General features: G+C 42.4%; 1 protein-coding gene across 1 annotated transcript in view; it reads right to left on the reverse strand.

The window, feature by feature from the left end:
• The window catches only part of KLHL24 (kelch like family member 24), a 330366-nt gene that overhangs the window by 167992 nt on the left and 135803 nt on the right, over nucleotides 1–26571 (reverse strand). The window contains exon 4 of the mRNA XM_044070011.1: nucleotides 13536–13654. Within this exon, the coding sequence (XP_043925946.1) occupies nucleotides 13536–13654 (119 nt within the window). The remainder of the gene's footprint in view (nucleotides 1–13535; nucleotides 13655–26571) is intronic.

The following is a 26571-nucleotide window of genomic DNA, read 5'->3' on the forward strand; positions in this document are numbered from 1 at the left end:
ACATTAAAACATGCTTTGCATATAGTCCATCTTGACATTTTGCACTGCATATAGTTAATATGAACATTTCTAACAAACAGAAAAGATATTCCCTTTTGTAAAGATGAAGAAGGCAAGTGCACTTCTTGAATTGCAAAAAATTAACTACAACTAGCAGAAATATTTGATTCATTCAAAACTGGTTGTGTCTCACAAAATTCACGGAATTAATACAAGCAAGTGGCAGGTGGTTATGGAATTCCACTAGTATTCCACCACCACCAAGTTTCACAATTTGCAATTTTTTTCCCTTAAGATTATATTCTGAGTGTTGTGCCTTGCACCAGTATCAAGTCCATTCATACAGCATGGGTAACATTTCCTTTCCCAGTGTGCTCCCTCTAAAGTGACATAAAGAATAGTTGTGTAAAATCTTACCATAACCATAGATGTCCTTCTCTTCCATGTTGCAGTATTTTAGGTGTGGGATTTTCTGCCGTCAGGCGACTCGTAAGTCGGCTTCTATACAAAAGCTTCAGCTTGGCTGCTATAGTGTGCGTGGGACGTCACACGTAGGGCCATAAACCAAGGGGCCTTAAATGTGACGTCTGCAAGCATAGTCCTCAGAACTTGGAAGGCCAGCAGGCAGAGAATAAGGCCCAGCAGGAGGTGTGCCAGTTGTTTACAGGTGTGTGACTTGGAGACCTACTGAAATGTAGGTAGTACAGGAAGGTATAAGACCTGGGGGGACTTGTGGGCGGGAAGAAATACTGCAACATGGAAGAGAAGTATATCTATGGTTATGGTAAGATTTTACACAACTATTCTATGTCCTTTTATTCCTATGTTGCAGTACTCTAGGTGTGAGAGCATACCACAGTTTAAGAGGATGAGAGGGTGGTGATAGATGCAGAGGGTTCTCAAGACCCTGCAGGACTGCCCTGGTGAATCCTGTCCTAGCTCTGGAAACTTGGTCCAATTTGTAATGCGTGGTGAAGGTGTGGATAGTGGCCCAGGTGGCTGCTTCCAAAATGGATGCTGTGTCTAGGCCTTTCATGAAGGCCCTTGAGGTGGCAACAGCTCTAGTAGAATGGGCCTTGATTCCCCATGGAGGTTCCTTTCTGTGGGGAGAGTAGCAGAAGCAAATAGCTTTCCTGATCCAGCATGCAATGTTTTGCTTGGAGACTGCCTTGCCCAGGGCTCTGGGGTGGAAGGAGACAAAGAGCTGGTTAGTCTTTCTGATGGCCTTAGTCTTGTCCAGGTAGAATCTAAGTTGTCTGTGCACATCCGGGGAGTGCAATATCCTCTCCCCTTCGTTAGTGGGTGAGGGAAAAAAGGTGGGCAGATGAATGGATTGGTTGAGAGAGAGAGATCATTGACCACTTTAGACATAAAGGAGGGGTTGGTTCGCAAGGACACCCTCTCTTTGTGGAAGACGGTGTAGGGGGGACAGGCCATTAGAGCCTGCAGTTCTGACACTCTTCTGGTTGAAGTGATAGCCACCAGAAGGACCATCTTCCATGTACACATCTGTAAGAAGGAAGGCCCGGCAGGTTCAAAGGGATGTTGGGTTAAATTCTCTAAGATGTAGTTTAAGGTCCCAAGGTGGAGGGATAGGTTTCCTAGGTGGTCATATGTGCAATACCCCTTTAAGGAAGAGCTTTACATCGAGCCTGGCCAGCAAGGGGGTTCCAGGGGCAGGCAGGCTGATATGGCCGAGAGGTGTACTTTTAGAGAGGAATAAGAAAGGTCACTTTTTATCAACTGACACAAGTAGTTTAGAACCAGGGGAACCTCAGCGGAGCTAGGGTCCCTTCCCTTTTGCAGACACCATTTTGTAAATCTTTCCCATTTAGCCAGGTAAGATTTTCTGGTGGTAGGTTTCCTTGCCTCCCTTAGGACTGAAAGTACGTCCTCTGAGTAGTGGTGTCGGAAAAGAATCAAAGGTTTATCACCCACAGAGTCAGAGACAACATCTGTGCCTGTGGGTGTAGGTGGATTCCTTTGTCTTGTGACAGTAGGTCCACCTTGTAGGGTAACTTGAAGTGATTGCCCTTGGCTAGTTTGTGAAGTAGGGGGAACCAGTGCTGCCTTGGCCAGCAGGGAGTCACTAACAAGATTTTTGGTTTGTCCTTCTGAATTTTCAGGAGGACCTTCTGAATCAGTAGGAATGGGGGGAAGGCATAAAGGAACTTCCCCTCCCAAGAGATGCTGAAAGTGTCCACACACCATGCTGGAGGGTAGTGGGTTTTTGAGCAGAAATCTGCAGTTGCCTGCTCTGGGGGGGAGGCAAACAGATCTATTTGTGGAGCACCCCACTGGTGCACCATGTCTAAGAAGACCTCCCTGTTCAGCATCCATTCTTGCTGAGGCGAGGAGGTCCTGCTCAAGAGATCTGCTTGGTGGTTGTGCTGTGAGGGGTTGTAGACCGCCTGCAGGACTAAGATGAGCCAGTAGATTAAGTCCCACATCAGCAGGGATAGACTGCACAGCTGATAGGTCTTTATTCTTCCCTGCTTGTTGAGGTACCACATCGCCGTGGTGTTGTCTGTGACAATCTGGAACACCCCTGGAACCAGGAGGGGGTGAAGGAAAGTAAAGCTAAGGAAACTGCTGTCATTTCCCTTATATTGAAGTGTTTGGCCTGAAAAGAGGGATGTCATTTTTCCAGAATCTTGTAAGAGGCCAGAGCTGCTCCCCAACCTGAATCTGAGGCATCTGTATGCATAACTTGGGTTGGGGTGGAGGGCTGTAGTGGGAGCCCTGGGTTCAATTCACTTGCTGGGTCCACCAGTTGACTTCTGTTTTCAGACAGGGGAGGAGGGGAATGGCCTGCTCTAGGGGATGTAGGTGCTGGGACCAGGTGTTCTTCAAGAACCACTGCAGCTTGCGCATGTGCACTCTTGCCAAAGGTAGCATGTGGATGGTTGCTGCCATCAAACCTAGGAGATGAAGAAAATGACTTGCCATCACTTTTCAGGATATTAGAGCTTCCTGGAAGTGGGAAGTTCAGAACCTTGCCCTGAGGTAGAAAGGCCTTCATTGTGCCTAATCTGATTCTGCAGCTGAGGAAAATCTTGTCCTGGCTTAGGATCAGAGAGGAATTGGTGGAGGTTGATGGTGAATCCTAGGTTCTGCAGAAGGGACATGGTGAAATGTAGATGCTTTAACAGAGCATCCCTGGACTCTGGCAGAATCAGGATGTCGTCCAAATAAGGGTAAATTTGTATCCCTTGAGTTCTGCAGAAGGCAATGGCTGGGGCTAGGCACTTTGTAAAGAACCTGGGGGCCGTGGATAAACCAAAGGGCAAGGCAGTAAATTGGAAATGAGAGAAAGGGCCAGAGAAACGCAGGAATTGTCTGTGGGAACTCCTGATAGGTATGTGCAGGTAGGCTTCCTTTAGGTCTAGGGTGACCATGAAGGCCTTGGCTGGAATGAGAGTCAGCAAGGTGGGGAGAGAGAGCATTTTGAAAGAGGGTACCTGAAGATGTAGGTTTAGAAAGGACAGATCTAAGATGGGTCTCCAGGGGGCGTCTTTTTTGGGGACCAGGAAGAGACAGGAGTAAAACCTTTTAACTTCTTGTCCTGGAGGAACAGGCTCTATGGTGCCTAGCTGTAGAAGGTCTGTCAGAACTTGTGGTATGAGATGGGTCTGGTTTTTGGGGTGGGAAGGGATGCCTCTTCTGGGTGGCTTCTCTTTCCAGGATAGGAAGTACCCTTTTTAGATAATGTTTAAGACCCACTGGTCTGAAGTGACGGATTGTTAAAGGGGGAGACAGTGGGAAAGACGGGAAGAGAGGGGGAGGTGGGCAAGGCAGTCAGACATTACTGGGCCTCCTCTGTCCTGAAAGGGCTGTCTGGGTTGCTGTGGTGGAGCAGAGGATATGGAGTTAGTAGGTCTTCTGGACCCTCTCCTGGACCTGGAAGAGAAGGGCTGTGGAGTACGTCTTACAAAGGTGGCTTTAGCAGGGTAGTTCCTATAATCCTATAATACTTGGGTGTGGGCGACACCAGCAAGTGCTTATTGTCCTGGAGTTCTTTGCTTTTTTCTTGTACATTTTTAAAAAGGTCAGCGGATTGTTTTCCGAACAGCACATTGTGGTCCAGAGGGGCGTCCAGGATTTTAGCGGTGAAGTCCTCAGGGAGGTTCTAGAGTCTTAGCCATGAGTACCTCCTGAGGGCTGAAGCAAATGCTGCAGACCTGGCAGATGCTTCTGCAGCATCGTAGCTGCACCTTATGGAGTGCCTGGCTACCTGTTGGGCCAAGGAAAGTTTGGATGAGATGTCCATCTTGCTGGGACTGTCAGGCAAGGAAGCCAGCATGGATGAGGCTTGAGAGACCAAGTCTAATGCATACTTGGTCATGTGGGTCTGATAATTTATGGCTTTGAAAGTCAAAGTAGAAGTGTGCACCTTCTTCCCCATCCTATCCATGTACTTACAGTCTTTGTCAGTGGGTAGTAGGGAGGCAGAGGGCAGCAGTCCAGATTGCTTATCTGCCGTGATGGCAATAACAGTTGGGTCCGCCAAGGGCGGCTTAACTAAGAATATGTGGTACTCTGGTACTTTATAGAAGAGGTCAGGATGCTTAGGTGCTGGAGGCTGGCAGTCAGGGACCTTAGAGGCCACATTGAAGGCATCCAAGTAAGCAGGCAGAACAGGGGGAACTGCTGAAGGGGAGGGTGATTCCACTTGCAGCAGTTCAAAGTACCTTTTTTGGGTGTCAGTCATTTGGGAAGTGTCCCATTTAAGGTAATCCTTCATCTTGGTGATGGTCTCACCAAAAGTTATGTCCTCAGGGGAAGAGTCTCCCTCCGCAGATTCCTCATCCACAGAGTAATATTCCTGGGGGAGGCAATCTGGGAAACATAAGAAATGGACTCCTCTGATGAAGAGAAAGAAGAGTCATGTTCTTCTTCCCTGACCTGAGGGGTTATGGATGGCAGGGAAGAAGCAGAGACAGGCCTAGGGCTCAGAAGAGGCAGGCTGGAAGTGACTGAGGCCGAAGGCCTAAGGGAGATGAAGGCCTGCATGAGAGAGGAAGTGAAGGCCTGCCAATCCGGTGTGAGTTCTGAAGAAGAGGAGGTATGTTTAGTTTTCTGCTTCTTTTTGGCCGGAGAGGAAGTAGAGAACGTCTTGGCTTTGTGTCTGGAGATTAGCACATCCAAAGTCCGGATTCCTGCCAGAGGTGCCACTGAAACTGGTTCCCCCTCGATGGGTGTCGATGTCTGAGTGAGCTCTGAGGATGTGCCGGTCGTCGGCTGCGAAATGGCTTCCTCGAGGGATGTCACTGCAGCCGACGGATCCTATGAGCACGCCTCAACCCCTAGATTGGCAGTTGGCGGTGCGTTGGGAAGTGGAGCGGCAGACGAAGAAGGCCTAGAAACCTTGGCCTTCTTGCGAGAAGGTTCAGGTAAGGCCTCCGATGCAGGATCCATCCTAAGGGCTAATCATTTGAGAAGCTGGTTCTTGAGGTAGAGATTTAACATGGCTAGACAGCTTTGAAAGGACTTAGGTACAAACGATTGGCAAATAGCACAGGAAGAGTGATTGTGTTCCCGGCCTAGGCAAAAAACACACCTGTCATGGGCATCCTTATGGGGTATCTGGCGCCTGCACTGGCACATTTCCCTTTTTTCCTGACATCAGCTAAAGGGTACAACAACCAAGCGTTAGCTAAAACAATTGTCAAAAATAAGAAAATTTGAAACCCAACGGGCTACTTAACTTTAAGATGCGATGTCTGTGAAGAAGCGATCGTACGATGTGAATGTCATCTGCGGCTGAAAAGTTCTGGGGATTGTGCATGCAGACATCACATTTAAGGCCCTTGGTTTATGGCCTTATGTGTGATGTCCCACGCACACTACAGCAGCCAAGCTGAAGCTTTTGTATAGAAGCTAACGTACGAGTCGCCTGAGGGCAGGAAATCCCACACCTAGAATACTGCAACATAGGAACAGAAGGACATCCACAGTATCTTTGACCTCTTGATCCTCCTCCTCTTGGTCCCATTCCTCCTCTACTTCAACAATTTCATGATACTAATTACTTTTTTCTGGCTCCTCTTTTCTGAAACAACGGTATCAGAGACAAGCCAATTCAGCAGAGGAAAACATATGCATCTCCATATGGAAGAATATGTCAAGAATCATTGGGAACAAATTCTGCATTGCCAACTCTTGTTTATTGGGTCCAAGAACAGAGTCCGTTGTTGCAAAACTGTCTCTGAGAAACCATGATCCACCATTACTGTCCACTCCCTACAGTAATCTGCTTCCCTGGTTGAGACAACTGTTAAAATGTTTCATATCATATCACCTACTGTACAAGAATCATGCTTGGATAACCATAAACTCTATCAGCCAATGGTAATTATAACTGGTTTACTCCCAAAGACTCCAGAAAAGCCAGTCTGTTGTGCCATTTGGTTTCCACAAATTTAAAATATGACCTTCACTTCGTTCTAACCTCCACTCAGTCAAACTGCGTTCCTTGCTTTAGCTTCCAAATTAATCTCTTTTGTTCAATGTAAACAATTTCCCAGTTTAATTCTTCTAACTAATTTTGAACATCTGCCACTCTAATGGCAACAGGTGTTATACTGTTCCTTTAAAAAAATAGTGGCAGTCATCAGATGATTCAAGATACTTCACATATTGAAAACAGACCTCAAAGACTACTTTCAACTGCTTCCTCACTGCTTCCCTAGCTTCATCTATCTCTGAAAGTTTGACTGCCATCACTTGTTGATGTCTCAACACAGCTTCCTCACCTTTATCCAGTTCAAATGTAAGCACTTGCTCCTTCATCTGATCCTGGTTCACTTGGCTACCTCTCTAGGACTGACATTATCACTATTTTTGATACTTTCTGACTTGGCATTTCATTATAAAAGCTACTTTTCAGTATTGAAGTTTCAGTACCAAATCATTTTTATTTTATAATATTAAACAGTTGCATTTGGCACACTGTAAGCAGTGCTAACTGATGCAGTCTTTGTTAATAAAGAAATAAGTACATTTTCTTGAGAGACAGTCAATTCCTCCTAAGCCATCTCCAAAGACTGTGTCAACAAGCAAGCATCAAAGAGGTGCCCAATTCAACCCAATGAAATATTTTCTCTGAGTAAAGAATTGTTATGACTTTATGGGTACTTCTAAGGGACTGTAGCCATGCTCTCCTCCAAGGTCAACAAGCAGTTAAAAGACTCTGGGTGATTAGAAACCCAAATTAGCTAACACTTTCTAAAGAAAGCAATACCCACCCAGAGTGAACTAGATAACTGTTACCTGTGGACCCCAAATGATGGTGTAACTAATCCTGCTGTCTATCCACACCACCCAGGCACTCTGTGGGAGAACAATGCACTCTGCTGCAAAGTGGCCATCTGAAACTAAATGCACTGGATATGTTATCTGAAGTAAACTAATGTCCAGGAAAAAGACAGAAGCTGTCTGTAACTTTTAGAACCGTAAAAAGAATTAATGAAAACACTGGGACAACCTCTCTAATTCTTGTGAGTGGCACAGTCTGGGTCAACCTTAAGACAACCACAGAAACAGATTTGCCTACCAACAGAACACATTCAGGAGGACTAAGGAGCTTCAAAAAAAGGCCATTATGACAATATCTAATATTATTTTTCTTGTGTGATGCTTCTCCATGTTGGGGTGAACATGAGAGAAAAACAGCTCCTTCATTTGTAAAATGGCTGATAAAGCAATCATCCTGGATGACCTGTAAAGAATTGGTGGTGGTAAGACTAGTGATAATTTTGATCCTCCCTTAGATGCCTCTTAGAACTTCTCCTCTTTTGGAGGTTGACCCTTCCAGACAATGAAGGAGTAAGTGTAATCAGAAATGGTCAGAGGTGGGTCACAGAAGTCCTCCACTAAGTTGAGAGCATTCTTCCTCTAGAGGAGGTCATCAAATAGGTCTTCAGCTGGTTGGCTGGCTACATAGCACCTCCCCAAAAAGATAGACACCCAGAATATTGCCTTGAGTTTCTAATTGAGAGACAGCTTCAGCGATGCTAGCATGCAGAGGCCTGTAATGGCACACCAAACTAGCCAAGGAGGGAGCAAAATCCAGTCTACAGCACAACACTTGCCTATTTCATGCTACATGTAGCAGAAAGAGTCCCTAGAAAATCCTGCTTGAATCTGCTTCAGGTAATGATCAAGTGACTCCTGGGTCTTCCTAACCAGACAGATGGGCCTGAAACTATGCCAGATGTCTCTAAGCTCAGCTCAGGTCTCTAAGCTCCTGCAAGATCATGGAATTTCTGTCACAACAAAAGGCATCAGCCATTACCATGGTTGGTGGGGTGGAAGCAAGACACTTTGAGACTGCTCTAATGGTATCCCGAATGACAGCTACCAGAATTAGAATAACCCAAGGCTATTCAAGTTTCTTTTTTCAGAAGTTTCACAGGAACTTTGTAGAAAGTGGATTAAAAGCCAAAAGCCAGTATAAACTGTTTTACATAAGCATGAGGACACCTCCAAATGAGGGATGAGGGAGGGTCATCTAGTGGAGAAGCAAATGAGGGATGAACTTGTTACTCTTGTCCATCTCTGAGAAAAAGAAACTGAGATCCTCAGAATTACAGTAAGACATTGAGGACTAGGCAGTAATGTGATGTTTGCTATCTGTGGCTTTAGCATGTCATGTGGCAAGAAAGCAGCAGACTGGTGGGCAGGATACTGTAATATGTGGAAACTTATGCTGGACTGTGTGGTAACAAATGGCTGCCAAAAGTGGTGGGGAGAGGCATAGGATGGCATGAACTTCAGAATCAACACCCTAATAGTATACTCCTGAACCTGTGACTGAATTTCTCACCACACATCAAGCACATGCTTGGTGATGAGGCCCTGATGCTGGATAACTAGACAGTCCCTTCTCAAAACAAGAGTCTTGCTGCCCTTTGACTGGGTGCTGACTACAGCAGCAGACTCTATACAGTCTTGCATAATCCAAATCTATGACCTGATGACTTGTGGTGACTGGATCCCTGTGATAAGACTTGTTACCCACAGGCTCTAGATGATCAGATGACTATCCAGACAAGGCAGAATAAGAACCTCAGGATGCATCCCTTGCCCCCAAAGGGAAGAAAAGGATACATCTTTCTTGATCCCAAGGCTCTGACCAAGTCCAAAGACTGGTTAGGGCTCAATAACTACTGCTAGTCAAGGGCCAGCTCAGCACAAAGAGGTCTCAGATGAACAATGGACTTGCTCTGCAGATGTTCAAGGTGTGGAATGCTCATCTCTGCAGGTTATGCTCTAATCTGTATTTGGGCTTTAAAAGAGAATTATTCTGTTTAGGCTTTAAAACATGACCCTCCTGCCATCTCCTGTAGAAGAGCTATCAACCGATGCCATCTTTGCAAAGTGTGTTAACAACTTCTCCTTCCTTCAACACCCAGTAACTAGGCTGAACCACAAGCCCTTTGGGAGTCCTTAACGCTATGCTTTTCTCAAAAGCAGCAAAGGCAATGTTAATGCATTTTTTGCTGGTGAGCCTGAAAGCCAAGTGAACATTTATTATGGACTTTTACTGATGACTGCAAAGATGGCGGTACAACCTTTCTGCACAGGGCAAAGAAATGTTGTGCTATGCAGATGCATGTGCTTATGTAATTGGTACATTACATCACAAAGTGCTTCAGTAAAGGTGCAGAGACATACCAAAAGTTAAGATTATAATGAAAAAGATGCTAAATTCAGATTCATTGAGAAGAAACACAACCAAGGAAACAAAACAGAGGTTCACTGATGTCACATCATAATTTTTGTTGAAGTTTTTAAGGGCCATTTTAACAGCCAAACTGACATACAAATGGAGCTGCTGATAGCACCTGTTCATTAGAACTGATGAAAGGCTTGAAAATAGATTTTTCTTTCCTTCACTAACATTTACTGCTATTCTTAAGCTCTCTATTTAGGTTTCCCTTCTGTTTTAGAAGCCACAGGCTCTAAATATTTGTATGTGCTTTCCCCACTTTTTTGAGATTATGACATTTCTCTTGTATACTTTTCTCCATCAGACATTAAAGCTTTAAATCTTGCAATCTTTGTAAATTTATTATACTTTGACTGTGCTCCAGCTTTATGAACCCTGTTTTGCATCCAGTCCAAAAAGTGCTACAAACAAATTAATATGAATCAATCCTTGCAACAAGAATATTTTAGATGAAATAATAATCAAGATAAAACAGATGTAAATAGCAAGAAGATAGATAACACACAATGGAGAACCAGAAAATGTAGTTGAGTGACCAATCAATAACTAAACATTTGAAGACTGACCTGAGTGCACACCAACATTACAAATAGGGCAGTCACACATCACCAGACATCACAAATAACACTGGTGTGAGACCACTGTTGACTTACTTGGGGGAGGGTTTTTTTTAAGCTATGGAAGAGAAAAAATGTCTGGAACTGAAGCGACTCCACTGATTAGGAAGTTCATGGGCCGGATTCATGAACACCTGCACTAAATGTACACAATGTGTATTCAAGAACATATCTCCAACAGTTTTTGTGCTGTCTATTCACTCAGAGAGATTATACTAAGTGGACACATGATAGTCTACACTTTGTGTTAACCTTTATGAATCACCCTCAATATTTAAAGCGGCAAGGAAATCAGTAGGAAAATTAAAATTACAAGGAAGAAGGTAGAAGTTATGTTTGTGTTGTCTAGTCACTCAGAACGGTGTACACATAGTGTAAGCGTTAATGAATCCGGCCCACACTTGTCAGGATTTACTGCTACCATGACAACCCCCAAAGAAAGATTCTCATTTCACTCTCAACATAAAAAAAAAAAAAAAAAAAAAAAATTAAAATAAACTGTTACACTTAAAAAACATGGTACTTATTATTGCAACCACAGTCTAAATGACTCACTATGTAGTTTGGCATGGTACAGATAGGCAAACAGCATGACAGTGCTACAGTGTTATGGAGTGAACAGGCTGTATGGTTTGCGGAAAGTAGTGGAAGTACCACATTTAAACATGTAAGGCCGAGAGCATTTTGGTTTCATCCTTCTAAGGTCATACAGGTCCCTGGACGCTTGACAGTAGCATACACATTGCGCATTTTGGCCTTCCTGGTTGAAAAACACGTCCTTTTGCCTCATTACTGTAGCATGCCACCGATTTTCAATTACTTTTCTTGGATTTTCTATAGTGCTTAACAGTGAAATATTTGGTACCATTTCACTTTCTATGCTATCCATGCAATTGTAACAATATAGCGGCATGGCTGCTGAGGTTATTCACCTACTCCCCATGGTAAGAAACCTGGCATGCAGTCATGGCTTGGAAAATGGTTGACTGCTTCTTCTGTCATGGAAGTGTTAGCGTGATTGTTGTGAATATACATTTAAAACATTTGTTTTCTTTTGCAGCTTCACGCAAAAAGTATTCTGCTCAGTTCCATTCAAGCTGCAATGAGAAAACACTGTTTTTATTGTATTTTGGTAGCCATCGCGGTAACATTTATAGCACAGAAGAAGAAACAATCAACTGATTACTTCCATCGTCTTTCATTACACCTCCTAATGTAATTACTCTTGTAAACAGTACATCCTAAAAAAGTTGGATTTTGTTACCCAGATAAAACAAAAATTTGAAGGCCTGCCAGGAAAGATAGCAACAGTCACTCAGTTAGAATGTGGTTGCAATAATATGCAAGTACCAAAAACACTATTCATTTATTTTCTTTGGAAAAGGTTTCCAAACAAAATAAACCCTTGCAATGAATATCATTCCCACATTTACACTTTGTAGAAATTCAAATGAAAAACAAATAAAATTACTACAAGAAAAAAGTGAAAAGTAAGCCTATCTGCCACATTGGAAGATCACCTTTTCACTTTTGAGAGTACAGGCATTATGCATCTTCTGTTTACAGTTTAGATCTCAATAGTTCCAGTAAATGGAAAACTGCTTCATAAACTGAAGCAAATGAAGGTCTATGAAGAAAGGAGCTTCAGACACAAATACATCCTATTCAAATTGATCAAGTTTGTTCATTTAGAATGAACTTTGAAACTAAGTATTCTGACTTAAAATGCACATTCCAGAATAAGCATGTGGCTTCATTATCCTAGAATTCTGGCTAAATTGGGCTTGAATGTTAAATCAATATACCGAAGAATCACGAACACTGCAACAATTATCTGAGATGAAGATTCTGCAGTATAGCACAAAGTGACACTTGGAAAGACAATAACAAGACTTCCAGAAGGCAAAGAAATCATTAAAAATGATTATGTATCCTTCACTACTTAAATAAAACTACTACCTAAGGTTTTACTAAAATAAATCTCACAACAATACTTGAACAGGAAATTTTTTATTGTAAATCATTGCATTAAATATGATACTGTGGAGCTTTTCTCCCCATGCCTCAGCTGAAAAAGGACACCTGTGCCCGTTTGGACATTTTTGTTGTAAACAAATGCCAATAAATAAATTAAATAAAAAGTACATTTTAATCCGTAGTCAACAATTTTTCATGTCTGTGCTTGTGACTTGTTTATACACTTTAATTTTCTTTCATAACCTAACTATTCAAGTTTCCAAACCTCTTCTATGTAATCAGTGTAATAGTATCATTTGACTTTATAAATACACAACAGATATTCAAAAGTTTGCTCTGCATCTGCACCTGAAGGAATAATTTCTCCTGTAGCCTAATGGGCAAGCAGCCTCCCAAACCAATCACCACTGATATCCTTAAGCACCGAACGTTGGTTTACATTTCCCTTTCAGCACCCCGAGTAGATTATGGGGCAAGGGAATCAGCCACCCACAACCCCCTACACAGAGAGGCCTCTCTAGTAGGGATAGGCAGTGAAGATGATCTTAAGTACAATTCCCTTTCTAACTCTGGATTGCGGAGTACAGTCGGATCCATATGTGGTATGCAGACATTTCTCTGCAAGAACAGATCAAGATGGTCACACATAACCAGTCAGCTCTTAAGGTCATGAATATCTGTGCCTCCAGCCTACTAAGATGATTAGAATTATAGTACCTGAACTCACAACATCTGTACAAATTAGAAATCAATGTCAATGATCAATCCCATTCTCTCAGTGCTGTCCATGCACTACCAAAGTACCAATCTCCCCATGTGAAACTAAGTCACTGGCATCATAAACGACAGTCTATCTCAGAATCAGTGATCTGGACAGCACATTTCACTGTGAATGCTATGTTTCATTTCATTTCTTTTCCCTACTATAGACCACAGGTATAAAGAAATTTATATACTACATGTTTCATTAGTTCACATGAAATCTACTTCTTTTTGTAGAAAAAGCAGATGGCTATTAATGGTTTGGTATGCCTGGTATGAAGTATAACTGAATGAAAAACTGGCAGCCCTAATAGCTTTACAAAGAAAACAGCATCAAACAAAAGGTACAATTATATGAAATCGTAAGTTTTAAACTAATTATGCCTTTTTTTTAAATAACTTCATATCTTTTTTTTAACACTAAAGTAAAAAAAAAAAATCTTTACCTTGCCAAGGAGAACGGACATTTTATGTCTCCATCTACCTTTGTTTAACGAAGCAACTCTAATCCAGAGGTTGAGTTGAGAATTATACAACCATACATCACGACTGTTTATTCTTCCCCCTTAAAAAAGCACAGGAAAATGAAAAAAAAAACACTGAAAAAAATCACCCATCATACATTAAGACTGAATAAAGTTACGCAGATCAGTTACTGTACAATGTGCTTAACTTCCTTACCTTCAAAACTGGATTTGTGGATTTAGTGCATTACATCCAAATTTCAGAGATTTTAAGTGTCACAAATAAACGGTTTCATTTGTTTGAGAATAAAGAACACAAAAATAAACAGAATAGCACAACTTTGCAAATTAATAAATATGTTGCTAGCACACCAGCTGTAATTTCTTTGAAAAGTCAGACATAATAGTCAAAATTTTAGACCTTTGTAATAATCTTAGGACCTCTATGACAGAGAATGAAAGATAGACAGAGAGAACAAACATGTCAAGTAACTTGGTAAAAGGTCCTACACCAATATATAAAATTTTTAAATCTTATCCTCTGAACCATTTAAAAGTTTTTGATACAAAAGAACATAAAACACAAAGATAGTTGTACAGTATCTAGGTTTACATTGCACATGGAAGTGTATAAGCAGCTAGTAAACAGACGCTCCAGCTATGGCTCTGATTCCCCAAATTACTTTTAAGAGTTTTGTTGTGTATTACTTTGGACACAACTGGTGACATGACAAACTCAATAATAATTACTTTGGACACAACTGGTGACATGACAAACTCAATAATAAATCAAAAATGGTGGAGGATGCCCCGAAAGTCAATGAAATACCGAGGTAAAGGAGCAAAAACATACGGGTATTAGATGAACGGGGAGGGATTACTTAGATGTGTATACGGGGAACCTAGGTTGGGTCTTGACAAGGGCATGTTTTGGAGTTAAGTAGATGAAGTTTGAGTTCATTTTTAAAGTGTGATGGGTGGGTGATGGAACGTATGTTTAGGGGAAGTTTGTTCCAGGCATGGGCAACAGAGTATTTATATACAAGTTTGCCTACTGTTTACTTGGGTTGGTAGGTGTCTAGTAGTTGCTGATTAGAGGTACAGAGGGTCTGAGGTGTAGAATAGATAGAGACAAAGGAAGAGAGAGCTGGACAGAATGAAGGTTTATAAAGAATGAAGAGTAACATTTGAAATTGTGATAGCAGCAGTTGTTTGGGGAGTTTAAGCCATTGGACAGAGTTTAGGGCGAGGCAGTGATGTGCATTGTATGAAGAGTTTGTGATAAATCTAACTATCTTATGGTAAGTTTGTTAAAGTTTGTTCAAGGTTGTGGCCTGAATACTGGTAAGAACCAGGGCAGCATATAGTAGGGAGGGGAGGAGGAGTGCCTGTGCAAGGGAGAGTCTGGCATTAGGGGTTAGAATTTTTTTGTTGTGATACAGTACACCTAGTTTCTGGTGTGTCTTTTTTATGCATTGGAGTATGTGCAGATTAAATTTGAGTTCATCATCTATGATGACTCCATGGAGTTTCGTGTGGGTTTCACGCTGGATTATTGCATTGCTAGAGGATGTAATAGCAAAGGTGGATTTATGGTGAGTAAGAGAATGGGAGAGAAAGAGTACGAGTTTGATCTTCTTAGGGTTAAGGTTAAGTAGATTATTGGACAACCACTGTTCAGTGGCTAGAAAGGCATGCTAGGTTACAATATGGAGTTCAGAGATATTGCTAGAGATGGAGATGAGAGTTGAGTCATCAGCGTACTGGATGAGGGAGGATTGTTGACAAGATGTATAAAGATCATTGGTGAAGACATTAAACAGAAGGGGACCCAAGGGAGAACCTTGTGGTACTCCGGTTGGGACAGGAATGAATGGAGAAAAGGATGAGAGCCATTTAACCGATTGCTGTCTGCAGGACAGGTAACTGGAGAACCAGGCAATAGAAGTGGAAGACAGGTTGAGATTAGCAGGTTTAGACAGCAGTAAGGGGTGGGAGACTGTAGCAAAAACTTTGCAAAGGTCTACGAAGAGACAAGATATGAGTTTATTGTTATGTCTGGCCTCAGCGATGGTATGAGTGAAGGACAGTAGGGCAGTAGTTGTGCTGTGGTTAGGACGGAAACCGTGCTGAGTGGAAGTGATAAGGTTATGCTGGAGGAGGTAGTTTAGAAGCTGTGAGTGAATCTTAGAGGGGGGATAGGATGGCGATGGGTCGGTAGTTAGATGGGTCTGTTGAGTTTCCTCCTTTATGCAGGGGAATAGTGAAGAAATATTTCCATAGGGTAGGAATGGTGGATTCTTGAATTGATCTATTGATTACAATAGATACAGGACAGGCAATGGATTCAGCAGCAAGTTTAAGGAAGGTAGGAGGTCGATTGTCAGTGGAGGGAGAGCAGTGTTTGAGCTTTAGAAGAAGAGATCTGATGTACAAAGTAGGAACAGGGTGAAAGGAGAATAGATTTTTGTTGGGAGGGGTTGGCAGAGAAGGTGCACTACAGTTGGATGGTATGAGTGTTTGGATGGTGTCAATAAAGTGTTTATTGAGGAGGGTATCAGTTTCCTGAGGGGATGTATTAGGGTAAAGGCATGGGTTTGAGGGACAGCCAGGGGAAAGAATTCTGTTAAGGGCAGACCAAAACCTCAGAGGGTTGGATTTGCTACTGAGCTGAGCAGAGTTATAGTAGGACTTTTTGTCAATATTAGTTTGTTTCTTTGTAAGATTCCTTAGATGTCTGTATTTGTGTAGCAGGGGTAGTTCTTTTCTTTTGATCCAGGCTTTCCACGCACTGTCTCTTTTGTTCATAAGGGACCTTGTTTCCTTGGAAAGCCAAGGAGCATAATTTGATTTTATTCTAATCTTCCTAGATGGATAAAGGGAGTTTAGGGTATTCAGGAAAATGCTATTTTTATTAAGCGCTTTCATTCCGCAGTAATCCCGGAACTTCATCAGAATACAAATTTCATAAAATATACCCTTTAAATAAGTCAAAATCTTGTAACATAGCAATTCTGCAACCAAAAAAATTGTTTAATTACCAGATGAAACAATTAATAATGATATCTAAAACCTAATGTATTAAAAACAACAAAAGATGTTAAAAAAATGTTTAAAACATCTTTTACTCTCAAAATAAGATAAATAAGATTGGTAAATCTGATACTTAGCTCAATTTATCTGTCATAGCCTCACTTGCCTTTTAAACAAAAGGTTACTAATGGATAATTTATCATTGATACCTTGTGCATAAGTAGAATTCAGCAATACCTGCCAATGAAATCCACTTGCCTCAGGATGCACCACCCAGTTGCACCATCATTCAAACATAGGGGCTTTTCCAAAATGGAAAATAAATAAATAAATCATTTTCTTAAAATTTTACACAGACACTGGAAATCTTACTTAATTCATTGGTAGAATCATTTTTCCCAATAGCATATGTGTGCTAGTAAATTCTTTGTCTCAATACCACCTCAGTCTTCTAAGTACAGAATGCTGGACGAGATAAACATTGGGTAAGGTATACTACCCCTTTAGTGCTACAATCAAACTCACCATTTGGTGCTAAAACTCAAGGGAAATTAGCGATTTATCTTATACCTGCATGCAACCAAGCTATTTTTGTGGTAGGAAAAAAACTGGGGAGATGAGGAGTAGTGCATTACTGAAACGTGAAAGAAAAAGTTAACAGCCTGGAAAAGTTATACCTGCAGCGGTCTTCTTGGTTCCTGCAGCCAGAACTCTATGATGTTGTGTACTCTTTTAGTCAAGATGACATACACAATGTTGGATGGTGGGCTGAAGTAAAGTACAGTTGTGTACACTTATCATAAATGTAGATGTTCAAGTGTATTCACCATTGCAGTCATCACATTTGGGTTATTCCTGCCAGGGTAGCTCTTAGTCAGCCTGAATACCAGAGGCTTAGTATTTCTGTGTCGGTTGCTGTCGCTTCAAGACTGACGTCAGGTTGTCTGTGGTATAAAAACAGCCAACGCTATTACATCAGTTGTTCTTGCCCTAAATGTCAGGAGCCCCCAGTAAGGAGCTAGGTTATGGTGGAAGAACATCACCAGTAGAAAGTAAATACCAAACATTCCTTGTAAGGAGAGAGAGAGTGTGAGAGAGAGAGAGAGAGAGGGAGAGGGGGAGAGAGAGTGTGTGTGAGAGAGAGCGAGAGAGAGAGGGAGAGGGGGAGAGGGAGGGGGAGAGAGTGAGTGAGTGAGTGAGTGAGTGAGTGAGTGAGTGAGTGAGTGAGTGAGAGAGATACAAGGGGGATGGAGGGAGGGAAACCAGGACTGCAACAGTAAATACACTCAAACATCTACATTTATGGTACGTGTACACAATTGTACTATGTTCTTCGTGTTTCACTGTTGCAATCATCACATTTGGGTTGATTCCCAAAGCTGAAGAAAAGGGTGGAGGCAGTCAAGAAGACTGGGGGCTGGCTAAGATGCCCTGCAAGACTGCAGTGGCAAAGCCTGCCCTGAACTTGGAGAAGATAGGCAGGTGGTAATGCTTGGTGAAGGTATGAACAGAAGTCCATGTTGCAGCCTCCAGGATGTCCCTGGTGGGGACCCCTCTGAGGAAAGCTGCAGAGGTAGAGGTTTCTCTGGTGGAATGTGTCCTCACCCCCTTGGGGGAAGTTTTCCATGATGTTTGTAGCAGAAATGGATGCAATGTGCTATCCATTTGGAAATTGTTTGTTTGGATATGGCCTTTCCCTCTGCTCCTGCTGCGAAGCTGACTAGCAATTGATCAGTTTTTCTAAAGGATTTAGTCCTGTCTAGGTAGAATCTGAGCTGTCTGTGCACATCTAGAGAGTGCAGAATCCTTTCCCCCTTGTTTTGTGGGTTAGGGAAAAAAGTGGGCAAATGAATGGATTGGTTGAGAACCACACTGGACACTACTTCTGGCATGGTTAGTCCTGAGGGAGACCCTGTCAGCATGGCTGAAGTGATGGCCAGAGGCAGGGCTGCCTTCCAAGAGAGGAATTTTAACTCTGCTGAGGCTGCAGGTTGAAAGGGGGGCAGGGTGAGCTTTTCCAACACAAAGTTTAGGTCCCAAGCTTGGGTAGGAGCTCTTTTGGGTGGCCTCAAGTTGTTAGCTCCTCTTAGGAACTGTTTGATGAGAGGGTTCTAAAAAAGAGGTGGCTCTGTGCTGAAATGAGCAGAGATGGCAGATGCATGAATTTTAATAGAAGAGAAGGATAGACCCTTGTGTAGTAGGTCTGCAAAGTAATCCAGGATGAGAGGTAGGGTGGGCTGTGCCATTCTGTCTCCCTTAGCCTGGATCCAGGTGCAAAACCTTTTCCACTTGTCAGCATAAGACTTTCTAGTGCTGGGGCGTCTGGCTTCATGTATAACATTTAGAACTTGTTTGCTTAGACTGGCATCTTGAGGAGAGGTCAGGGAATAAGCCAGGCTGCCAGACTGACAGATTAACAGATTAGTTACCATTTAACTAAATACTTAATTTCATTTTGAACTATAACTGTTTACTACTATTGTTAAACAAGACCTACCTATACTTCTTGTAACTTGTAAGTAATTGTTTTTAATTATTGTTTTTATTGTGGAGTTTTTCTCCCCGGGCCTCCGCTGAAAAATGACCTGTGTCCAGTCTGATTTTCCTAGTCAACAAATGTAAATAAATAAATAAATAAATTGAGGGTCTGCAATTGGGGATGCATGAATTCTCCATTCCTCTGGGTCAGGAGTGTTGGGATCTGAGGTAGGTGCCATGGTGGCAGGGGTGAAAGGCTACCCAATAGTGGGTACCAGTGCTGCCGTGGCCAGTCTGGGGCAATCAGGATTGTCCTCGATTTTTCCATCCTTATTTTGATCAGTACCCTTGAAATGAGTGGTAGAGGAAGAAATGCATATACCGAGAGGTTTACCCACTGGAAGGATAGAGAATCCAATTTCCAGGCCTTGCTGCAAGGTTCCCTGGTGCAGAATTTGCTGAGCTCGTGATTGGAGTGGGAGGCAAAGAGGTCTACCTTCGGGGTGCCCCATTTCTGGGTTACAAGGGTGAAGGTTCTTTGGTCTAGCTGCCACTTGTGCTGGCCTAGCAGGTCTCTGCTTAGGTTGTCTGCCAGAGAGTTTAGAGAACCTGGCAGGAATTGCGCTAACAAGTGTAGTTGCATGGCTGCAGCCATGTGCCAAAGGGTCATGGCGAGCCTGCACAGAGGAAAAGAGTGAGTCCCTCCCTGCTTGCTGATGTACCACATCACCGTGGTGTTGTCGGTTTTGATCAGCAGAGGCCCCGTGGAGAGTAGGGTCTGAAAGCTGTCAGGGTGTGCTGAACAGCTAGCATCTCTTTTTGGTTGATGTGCAGATGTATTTGATTTGGGCTCCGTTGGCCCTGAATGCACCTGCCGTCCAGGTGTACATCCCAGGCATAGTCTGATGCGTCTGTGGTGAATGTCTGGGCAGCGTGGGGTAGTGAGAAGGGAAGTCCCTTGTTGTGGTAGCATGCTATTGCCCACCAAAGAAAATCTTTCCCTAAGCAAGGTATCACTTATATAAGAGTTTCCAGGTCTTGACAGTGCTGACACCAAAGGCTTTTTAGGTACCACTGTAGTTTCCTCATATGCAGTCTGGCATATGGAATAATTAGAATGCAAGAAGCAATGAACCCTAGAGCCTGCAGGATTTTCCTTGCGGATAACTGGGCCCTGGTGGCTAGTTGAGAGAAGTAGGTTGTCAGGTAGGTTTGCTTTTCTGGTGTAAGGAATGCCATCTGGGATGCTGTGTCCAGGCTTTCTTCCAGGAATACAGTTTTTTGAGTGGGTACTAGTTTTGGTTTATTTTCGTTGAGCATATATCCCAGGGAGGTCAGTGGGTCCTTTACAAAGGTCAGGTGCTTTAGCAGCTTTTACTGACTGTCTGCCTGAATCAGGCAGTCGTCTAAGTATGGATAAATTTGAATATTTCTTTGCCTGCAAAAAGCAATGGTGGGAGACAGACATTTTGTGAAAACTCTGGGAGCAGTGGATAAGCCAAAGGGAAGTGCAGTGAACTGAAAGTGCAGTGATCCTGCTCTGAAACATAGGTATTTCCTGCATGATTCCCTGACTGGGATGTGTAGGTAGGCCTCTTTTAGGTCTAGGGTGGCTAACCAAGCATCCCTTGGAAAGGATAGGAAGAAGTTGCTGGAGGGTGAGCATTTTGAATTTTGGTATCACCAGAAAGGTGTTTAGAATGGATAGGTCAAGGATAGGGCACCAAGTGCCCTCTTTTCTGAGTACCAGGAAGAGTCTGGAGTAGAAACCTTGGCCTGTCTGTCTGCAGGAACATGCTCTATTGCCCTCATAGAGAGGAGGGAAAGGACTTGCTTTTTGACCTCTGCCTGCTGGTTTTGGGGAAGATGTGGAACCCTTTTGGGGTTGGCAGAGTGTGAAAATAAAATTTGTATCCCTGGGACACTATGTTGAGAACCCAGCGGTCGTTGGTAATGGTGGCCCAGTTGCTTGCATGGAAGGAGAGTTTTCCTCCTAGGGGCAAGTGCAGGTGGGCAGAGGGAGGGGGTAGAAGTGTAAAGTCATTGTGAGCTTTTATCATAAGGGGGTGGTTTAGCACTCCCTGGTTTTGAAGAGGAAGAACTTGATTGCTTAGATCTCTGCATTCCCTGGGGCTGTTGTCTGGGGGGGCCTGCTTCCCCTGGGTCTGAGCTGAGCTGACCTGGAGGGGGGGGCAGGAAAGGACCAGTGTTTGGAGGGGCAATGCCTACTGAACCTCGGTGGCTGGACCTGTAAGAAGTTCTTAACTGTCTGCATAGATTTAGCTTTTTCTTCCATCTTTTTTTAGTACCTCTTCTGCCTTGGTGGCAAATAAGTTGTCTTTGTGCAAGGGTGCATCCAATAATTTGGATTTGACATGGTCTGGCAAGGTCTGTTCCTTAAGCTAAGCATGTCTTCTAAGTACAGAACCAGTAACTGCTGCCCTGCAAGATACTTTTAGGGTGTCAAAACCACACTGTAAGGTGTGCTTAGTCACTTGACTTGCAGAATGCATTAACTCTTGTAACTCTTTATTTTCTGCACAAGCAGGGAAAGAAGACATTTTTTGTTTGAGGAGTTCCATGGTATGTTGCTGATATTTCAGCATATGGAACTGACAATTTAATGCTCTAATAGCAAGAGTAGCAGAGGTGTATACTTTTTTACCCCATCTATCTAATGCTCGGGAATCCCTATCTGAGGGGGTGGGATTCTTAGCTGAAGTTGCTATGATTCCTTTAGGTCCTTGAGAGATGACCTCGGGGTCAGCAGTAGGATTTTTGAAAAGAAATTTGTGAGAGTCAGGGACTCTATAGTACCGGTCAGGTTTCCTGGGAGCAGGAGGGAGGGTGTCAGGGGTCAGACTGGACTCCATAAAGACATCATCCACAACATCCAGGATAGGAGGAATGGCCAGAGGTCTGTGCTGTGGAAGATCTAAGAATTCCCTGAGTCTCTTTTTTGACCGAGGATAGCCCTGACATTCCTATTGGAACTACTCCCTTAAAGTATGTAGGGTTTCCCCAAAGAAAAAGTCCTCAGGTGGGGAGGTTGAAGGGATGGATTCCTCTGCATCAGAATCCTCATAAGCAGAGAGGGGTTGCATATGTTCATATTCAGATGCATCAGAGTCATCGGACTCTTGTTCAGATAACACTACTGGGAACAAGTCTCTTTTTCTTTTGGAAGGGGTAGCCTGGCTTCCCCTGATAAGCATTATAAGGTCTTCCGCCATTTTAAGCATTTGAGACTGAGGCAAGGAAGCAGGGACCCGAGTTTGGGTCGTCGTTTTTTTGGGTGTAGTTCGTATCCTGGGCCTTAGAAACTCGGCAGTTTTCGAAAGAACTTTAGACGCGAAAGAAGTCGTCAGTCTGTGTCAAGTATCAGTAATGCGAAGTACTTCCTCAGAAGCCGGTACCTACTCAGCGGCTCCGGACCCATCCAAGGTAGAGACATCCACAGGATCCTTAGTCAAAGAAGAGTCTCGTGGTATACCGGACTCTGAAAGGGTCTAGGTAGCGATCTGCAAATCCACAGAAGCGGGCATCAGGGGCTGCGAAAGTGCCTCACTGAGGACCGGAGAACTGACGACTAGCTTAACGGAAGCGCTGTTGGCAGTTTTGGACCTGTGCAGTCTCTCTGTCTTTATCTGTACGTTTTTTTGGTTGTCGGATGGCTTACCAAAGCCATATCGGAAGTCGAGGACTGAGAGCAAAAATATCTAGCTGCAATAAGGGCCCGATGACATATAGTTCTGGCGTTGAATAAAGCACAAAAGTGACATCGGGGGACGTCGTGCTCTGGGCCTAAACAAGTGACGCAGTAGGAATGAAAATCTCGGTGTGGTATTTGCTTTCCACAGGCAAGACAATTGTTAACTTTTCTGACATCGGTTAGAGCAAGAAAAAAGGATCCCCAACGGGGGACTTAGCATTAGAAAACTTCAGCTTCAATTCGGAAATGAAAAATCCCAGGTAGCGGCCGACCGGCACTTGTGTGAACTGCGGTCCATATCATATGTTTGACGTTTGAAAACATTGAACATTAATTTATCGAAATGAAATGTTCAAAGTTTCAAACATCGAAAATATGAAAAAAAAAAAAAAGAAAGGGAACTTACCTGAGTGATGTAAGCAGGGGGGTATATAATGCGGTAAAGGGAAGACTTCCCTTTACTGCACTGTAATGTGGTCTCAGAGTTGGTATATTTAAAGAGTGGGGGGTGTGGGGTGTGCAGGAGGGCTTGCCCCCCTGCCTACAACAGTTTGTTTTGGGTTTGTTTTTTTTTTTTGGTACATATGTTCAATGTTTTATAACTTCGAACATTTAAATTCGATTTTATGATGTTCGAAGTTATAAAACTTCAAACATATAATATAGACCCGCAAACTGCTTCTGCTTCGGGCTCCTCGGCAAGAAAGACTGATGTAATGACGTTGGCTGCCTGTGTTTATACCACTGACGACCTGACATCAGTCTTGAAGCGACAGCAACCGACGCAGAAATACTAAGCCTCTGGTATTCGAGCTGACTGAGGGCTACACTGGCAGGTATAACCCAAATGTGTTGACTGCAACAGTGAAACACGAAGAACATCAGAGTTTGTGTCTGCCAAGAGTACATTGGATCACATAAGGGAATGATGGGGGAATGGGCAAAGACATGCTGGGCTAGCAAAAGGCTATGTATGCAACTTTGCTATGGACAGCCACATGGTTCCAAAAATAGGAATACTTAAAAGAGGTTGTCCCTCTGATGGGGGGGGGGGGGGCAAAGACATGCTGGGGTAGCAAAAGGCTATATATGCAACTGTGCTATGGACAGCCATATGGCTCCAAAAAATAGGAATACTTAAAAGAGGCAAAGTCCCCCACCAAGGAAAGTGGAAGCATATTCACAAGAATATTTCTGAGCTTACTTTATTTACACTGCTAACTGGGCAAGTGACCAACACATGGCTGAATCTTTTTTGGACATATACTGGGCATACAGCTTTTCAATTTTTTATGAATCTGAAATATGCCTACTTTATCAAAAAAAAATTCTATGTTCTTCTATTAGCAATTTTTTTCTGCATCTCCATACTTCATCCGATACCCTTTCTTTCAATTAGTAGGAAACAAGTTTGATTATTATCAGATGTAACCAGTCATTTTTCTCCATTTACATTTACTATTTTGTCCACTTCACAAAATAGTGCAGTGGACATAGTATGGTATATGACGAAGGTGCACTAAGAAACATTCAGATTACCATTGTTATCAGTCTTACCATGGCCCTATACTGGGTTAAAAGGCTACCAAAAAAAGCATTCAAAGCAGCACATATTCTCACAACATTTATTCATTATATAGTATCATCAAAATTTAAACTAGGCAAAATTCTAAAATTCATAGATGACATAAATTTGCATATTAACAGAAAGGGACAACAATTTAAAGTTATGCTCAGGTGTCTGAGGCAATGGCAGGGAGGGATAGTTGTACCCATCACGTGTGCATGTGTGTATACGCAAGTGTGTGTGTTTGTCTAGGCTTCCCTTCAGGACAGGCATGGTCCATAGAACAGAGTAGCCCTCGGAAACCAGTGAACACAAACGAGGGGGAACCAAGAGGTAGGACATAAATGAAAAAGAAAATCCCCTAATGAAAGGAGTCAACAATACAACCCTCCAAGACCCTTAGGTTCTGTGCCCACCTCAGCCTAAAAAAGAAGATGGTTCAGGAGTTGTTGAACAGGCTGGTAAACTCTGCAATGGATGAGGGTAATGGGGTAAGCCTGAAAGAATGAAGCAGAAGAGAAAAAAAATATCTAAGTTATGAATCTGTATTTCATAAGGTAGGTTCAACAGCTAATCTTGACAATTTTCAGAATTCTAAACTGAAACTTCAACCTCCTTTAAAGCAGCAACATGTTTATGTCAATAGTTATTTAATCTTAGCACAGTGTACTCATTGTTATGTAAAACCCAATCCCTTTTTCGATGTAAGACATGAAACTTTCCACAATAACAAAAACTACCACCATATATGTGACTCACAATCACCTCATGTTTAAATAGAATATTCCAGTACATTTTATTTAAAACACAACTGCAAAACATTTTAACACAATACCACTATACTCTTTATTTTATTAATTTAGTATTGCAATTTGGAAAAAATGCACTTTCAACACTTTTAACCCTCGTTACGAATGCCAGCTTTTGCATTTCCAGAAAACCATGTTCAGTCCTTTAGTCTTACTACCCTATACCCTTTCTTTTACATTCTCCTCCCCACATACTTCTTGTGAAGAGCCTACAATCTACATTTTTTTCCTGCTATTTCCATATTTCCATGTTCACTTTTTCTGCCCCTTGTTCAAAATAATGCCTAATACAGTAAGAACTTTCTTGTCTCAATCTGGGATGTTGTACACATATTTTGAGCACTGCTTCTGAACTAGAATTAGTTGGTCACAGCAAAACTTCAAACAATACTACTATAGGTATGCAACTACAAATGTGTACTCGTTCTCAGATGGCCTTCTTCAAGTTAACTATCCATGCAGACATGGTCAGCATCTTACCAAATGGTCTGGGGAGCGATGATGCAGGTGGATTTTTTGTTCCACTTTAGCCTCTGCTTCTGCAGATTATCAGAACCTCCCAGTCAACTGGCCCTTTCCCTCTCTCATTACCAGTGGTGAGGGTCAGTCATGAGAGTTCAATCTGATTTTTAGCTTTGCTTTTTAACTGCAGGAATTTAATGTCCTTAGTGCTAATATGTCACTGAACACTAAGCCAAACTACATCAAACAATGAACATGTTAACATCTGTGTAACTATGACCAATTTCCAAAAAGGTTCTCTATTCAGCTTACCCAAGAAACAACAAATATGAGGATCAGTGGTAACTGTCTAGTTAAAAACTATCCCTTTTCCCAAAACGATAAAATTAAGACAGATGCTTTAGCACCTACTGCCAAGGAAAACAAAATTGTGGACCAAGCCAGGAAACCAACTACTAAATATGCATTTTACTAACACCTAAAACTCAATACTTTCTGAGGCATATCCAATTTATTTATTGTTTTATTTATTAACATTTCATTACTGGGAAAGTCTGACTGGGAAGGAGTCCATTTTCAGCACAGACCCAGGAAGAAAAGCTATGAAGTATTACAAAACATTTTAAGAACAATAACTTTATAGTGTAAATATAATGCAAAAAAAAAAAAAAAAAACACAGTATAAATAATTATAACAAATGAGTCATAATATGAACCATTGGTTAAGAATAGATGCAAGTTACATCACAATGATTTAACAGTTAAGAGACATTTCAGCCAGTTTATAGAGAAATTACATGTAAGGTACATTAATTTAAGGTACAAGCAGGAACCGCAAGATGATGTGAGACAAAAGCATGCTTATGGTATATTTAGACAGAAAGCCAGGTGAGAGAAACTGACAGAAGTAAGGAAGTGACAGAACACGGGACAGTAAGGAGATGTAAGGTATGAAGA

This window comes from Protopterus annectens, chromosome 4.part1, assembly GCF_019279795.1.
Source record: "Protopterus annectens isolate FY-2018-M chromosome 4.part1, PAN1.0, whole genome shotgun sequence".
NCBI classification, from domain to species: domain Eukaryota; kingdom Metazoa; phylum Chordata; order Ceratodontiformes; family Protopteridae; genus Protopterus; species Protopterus annectens.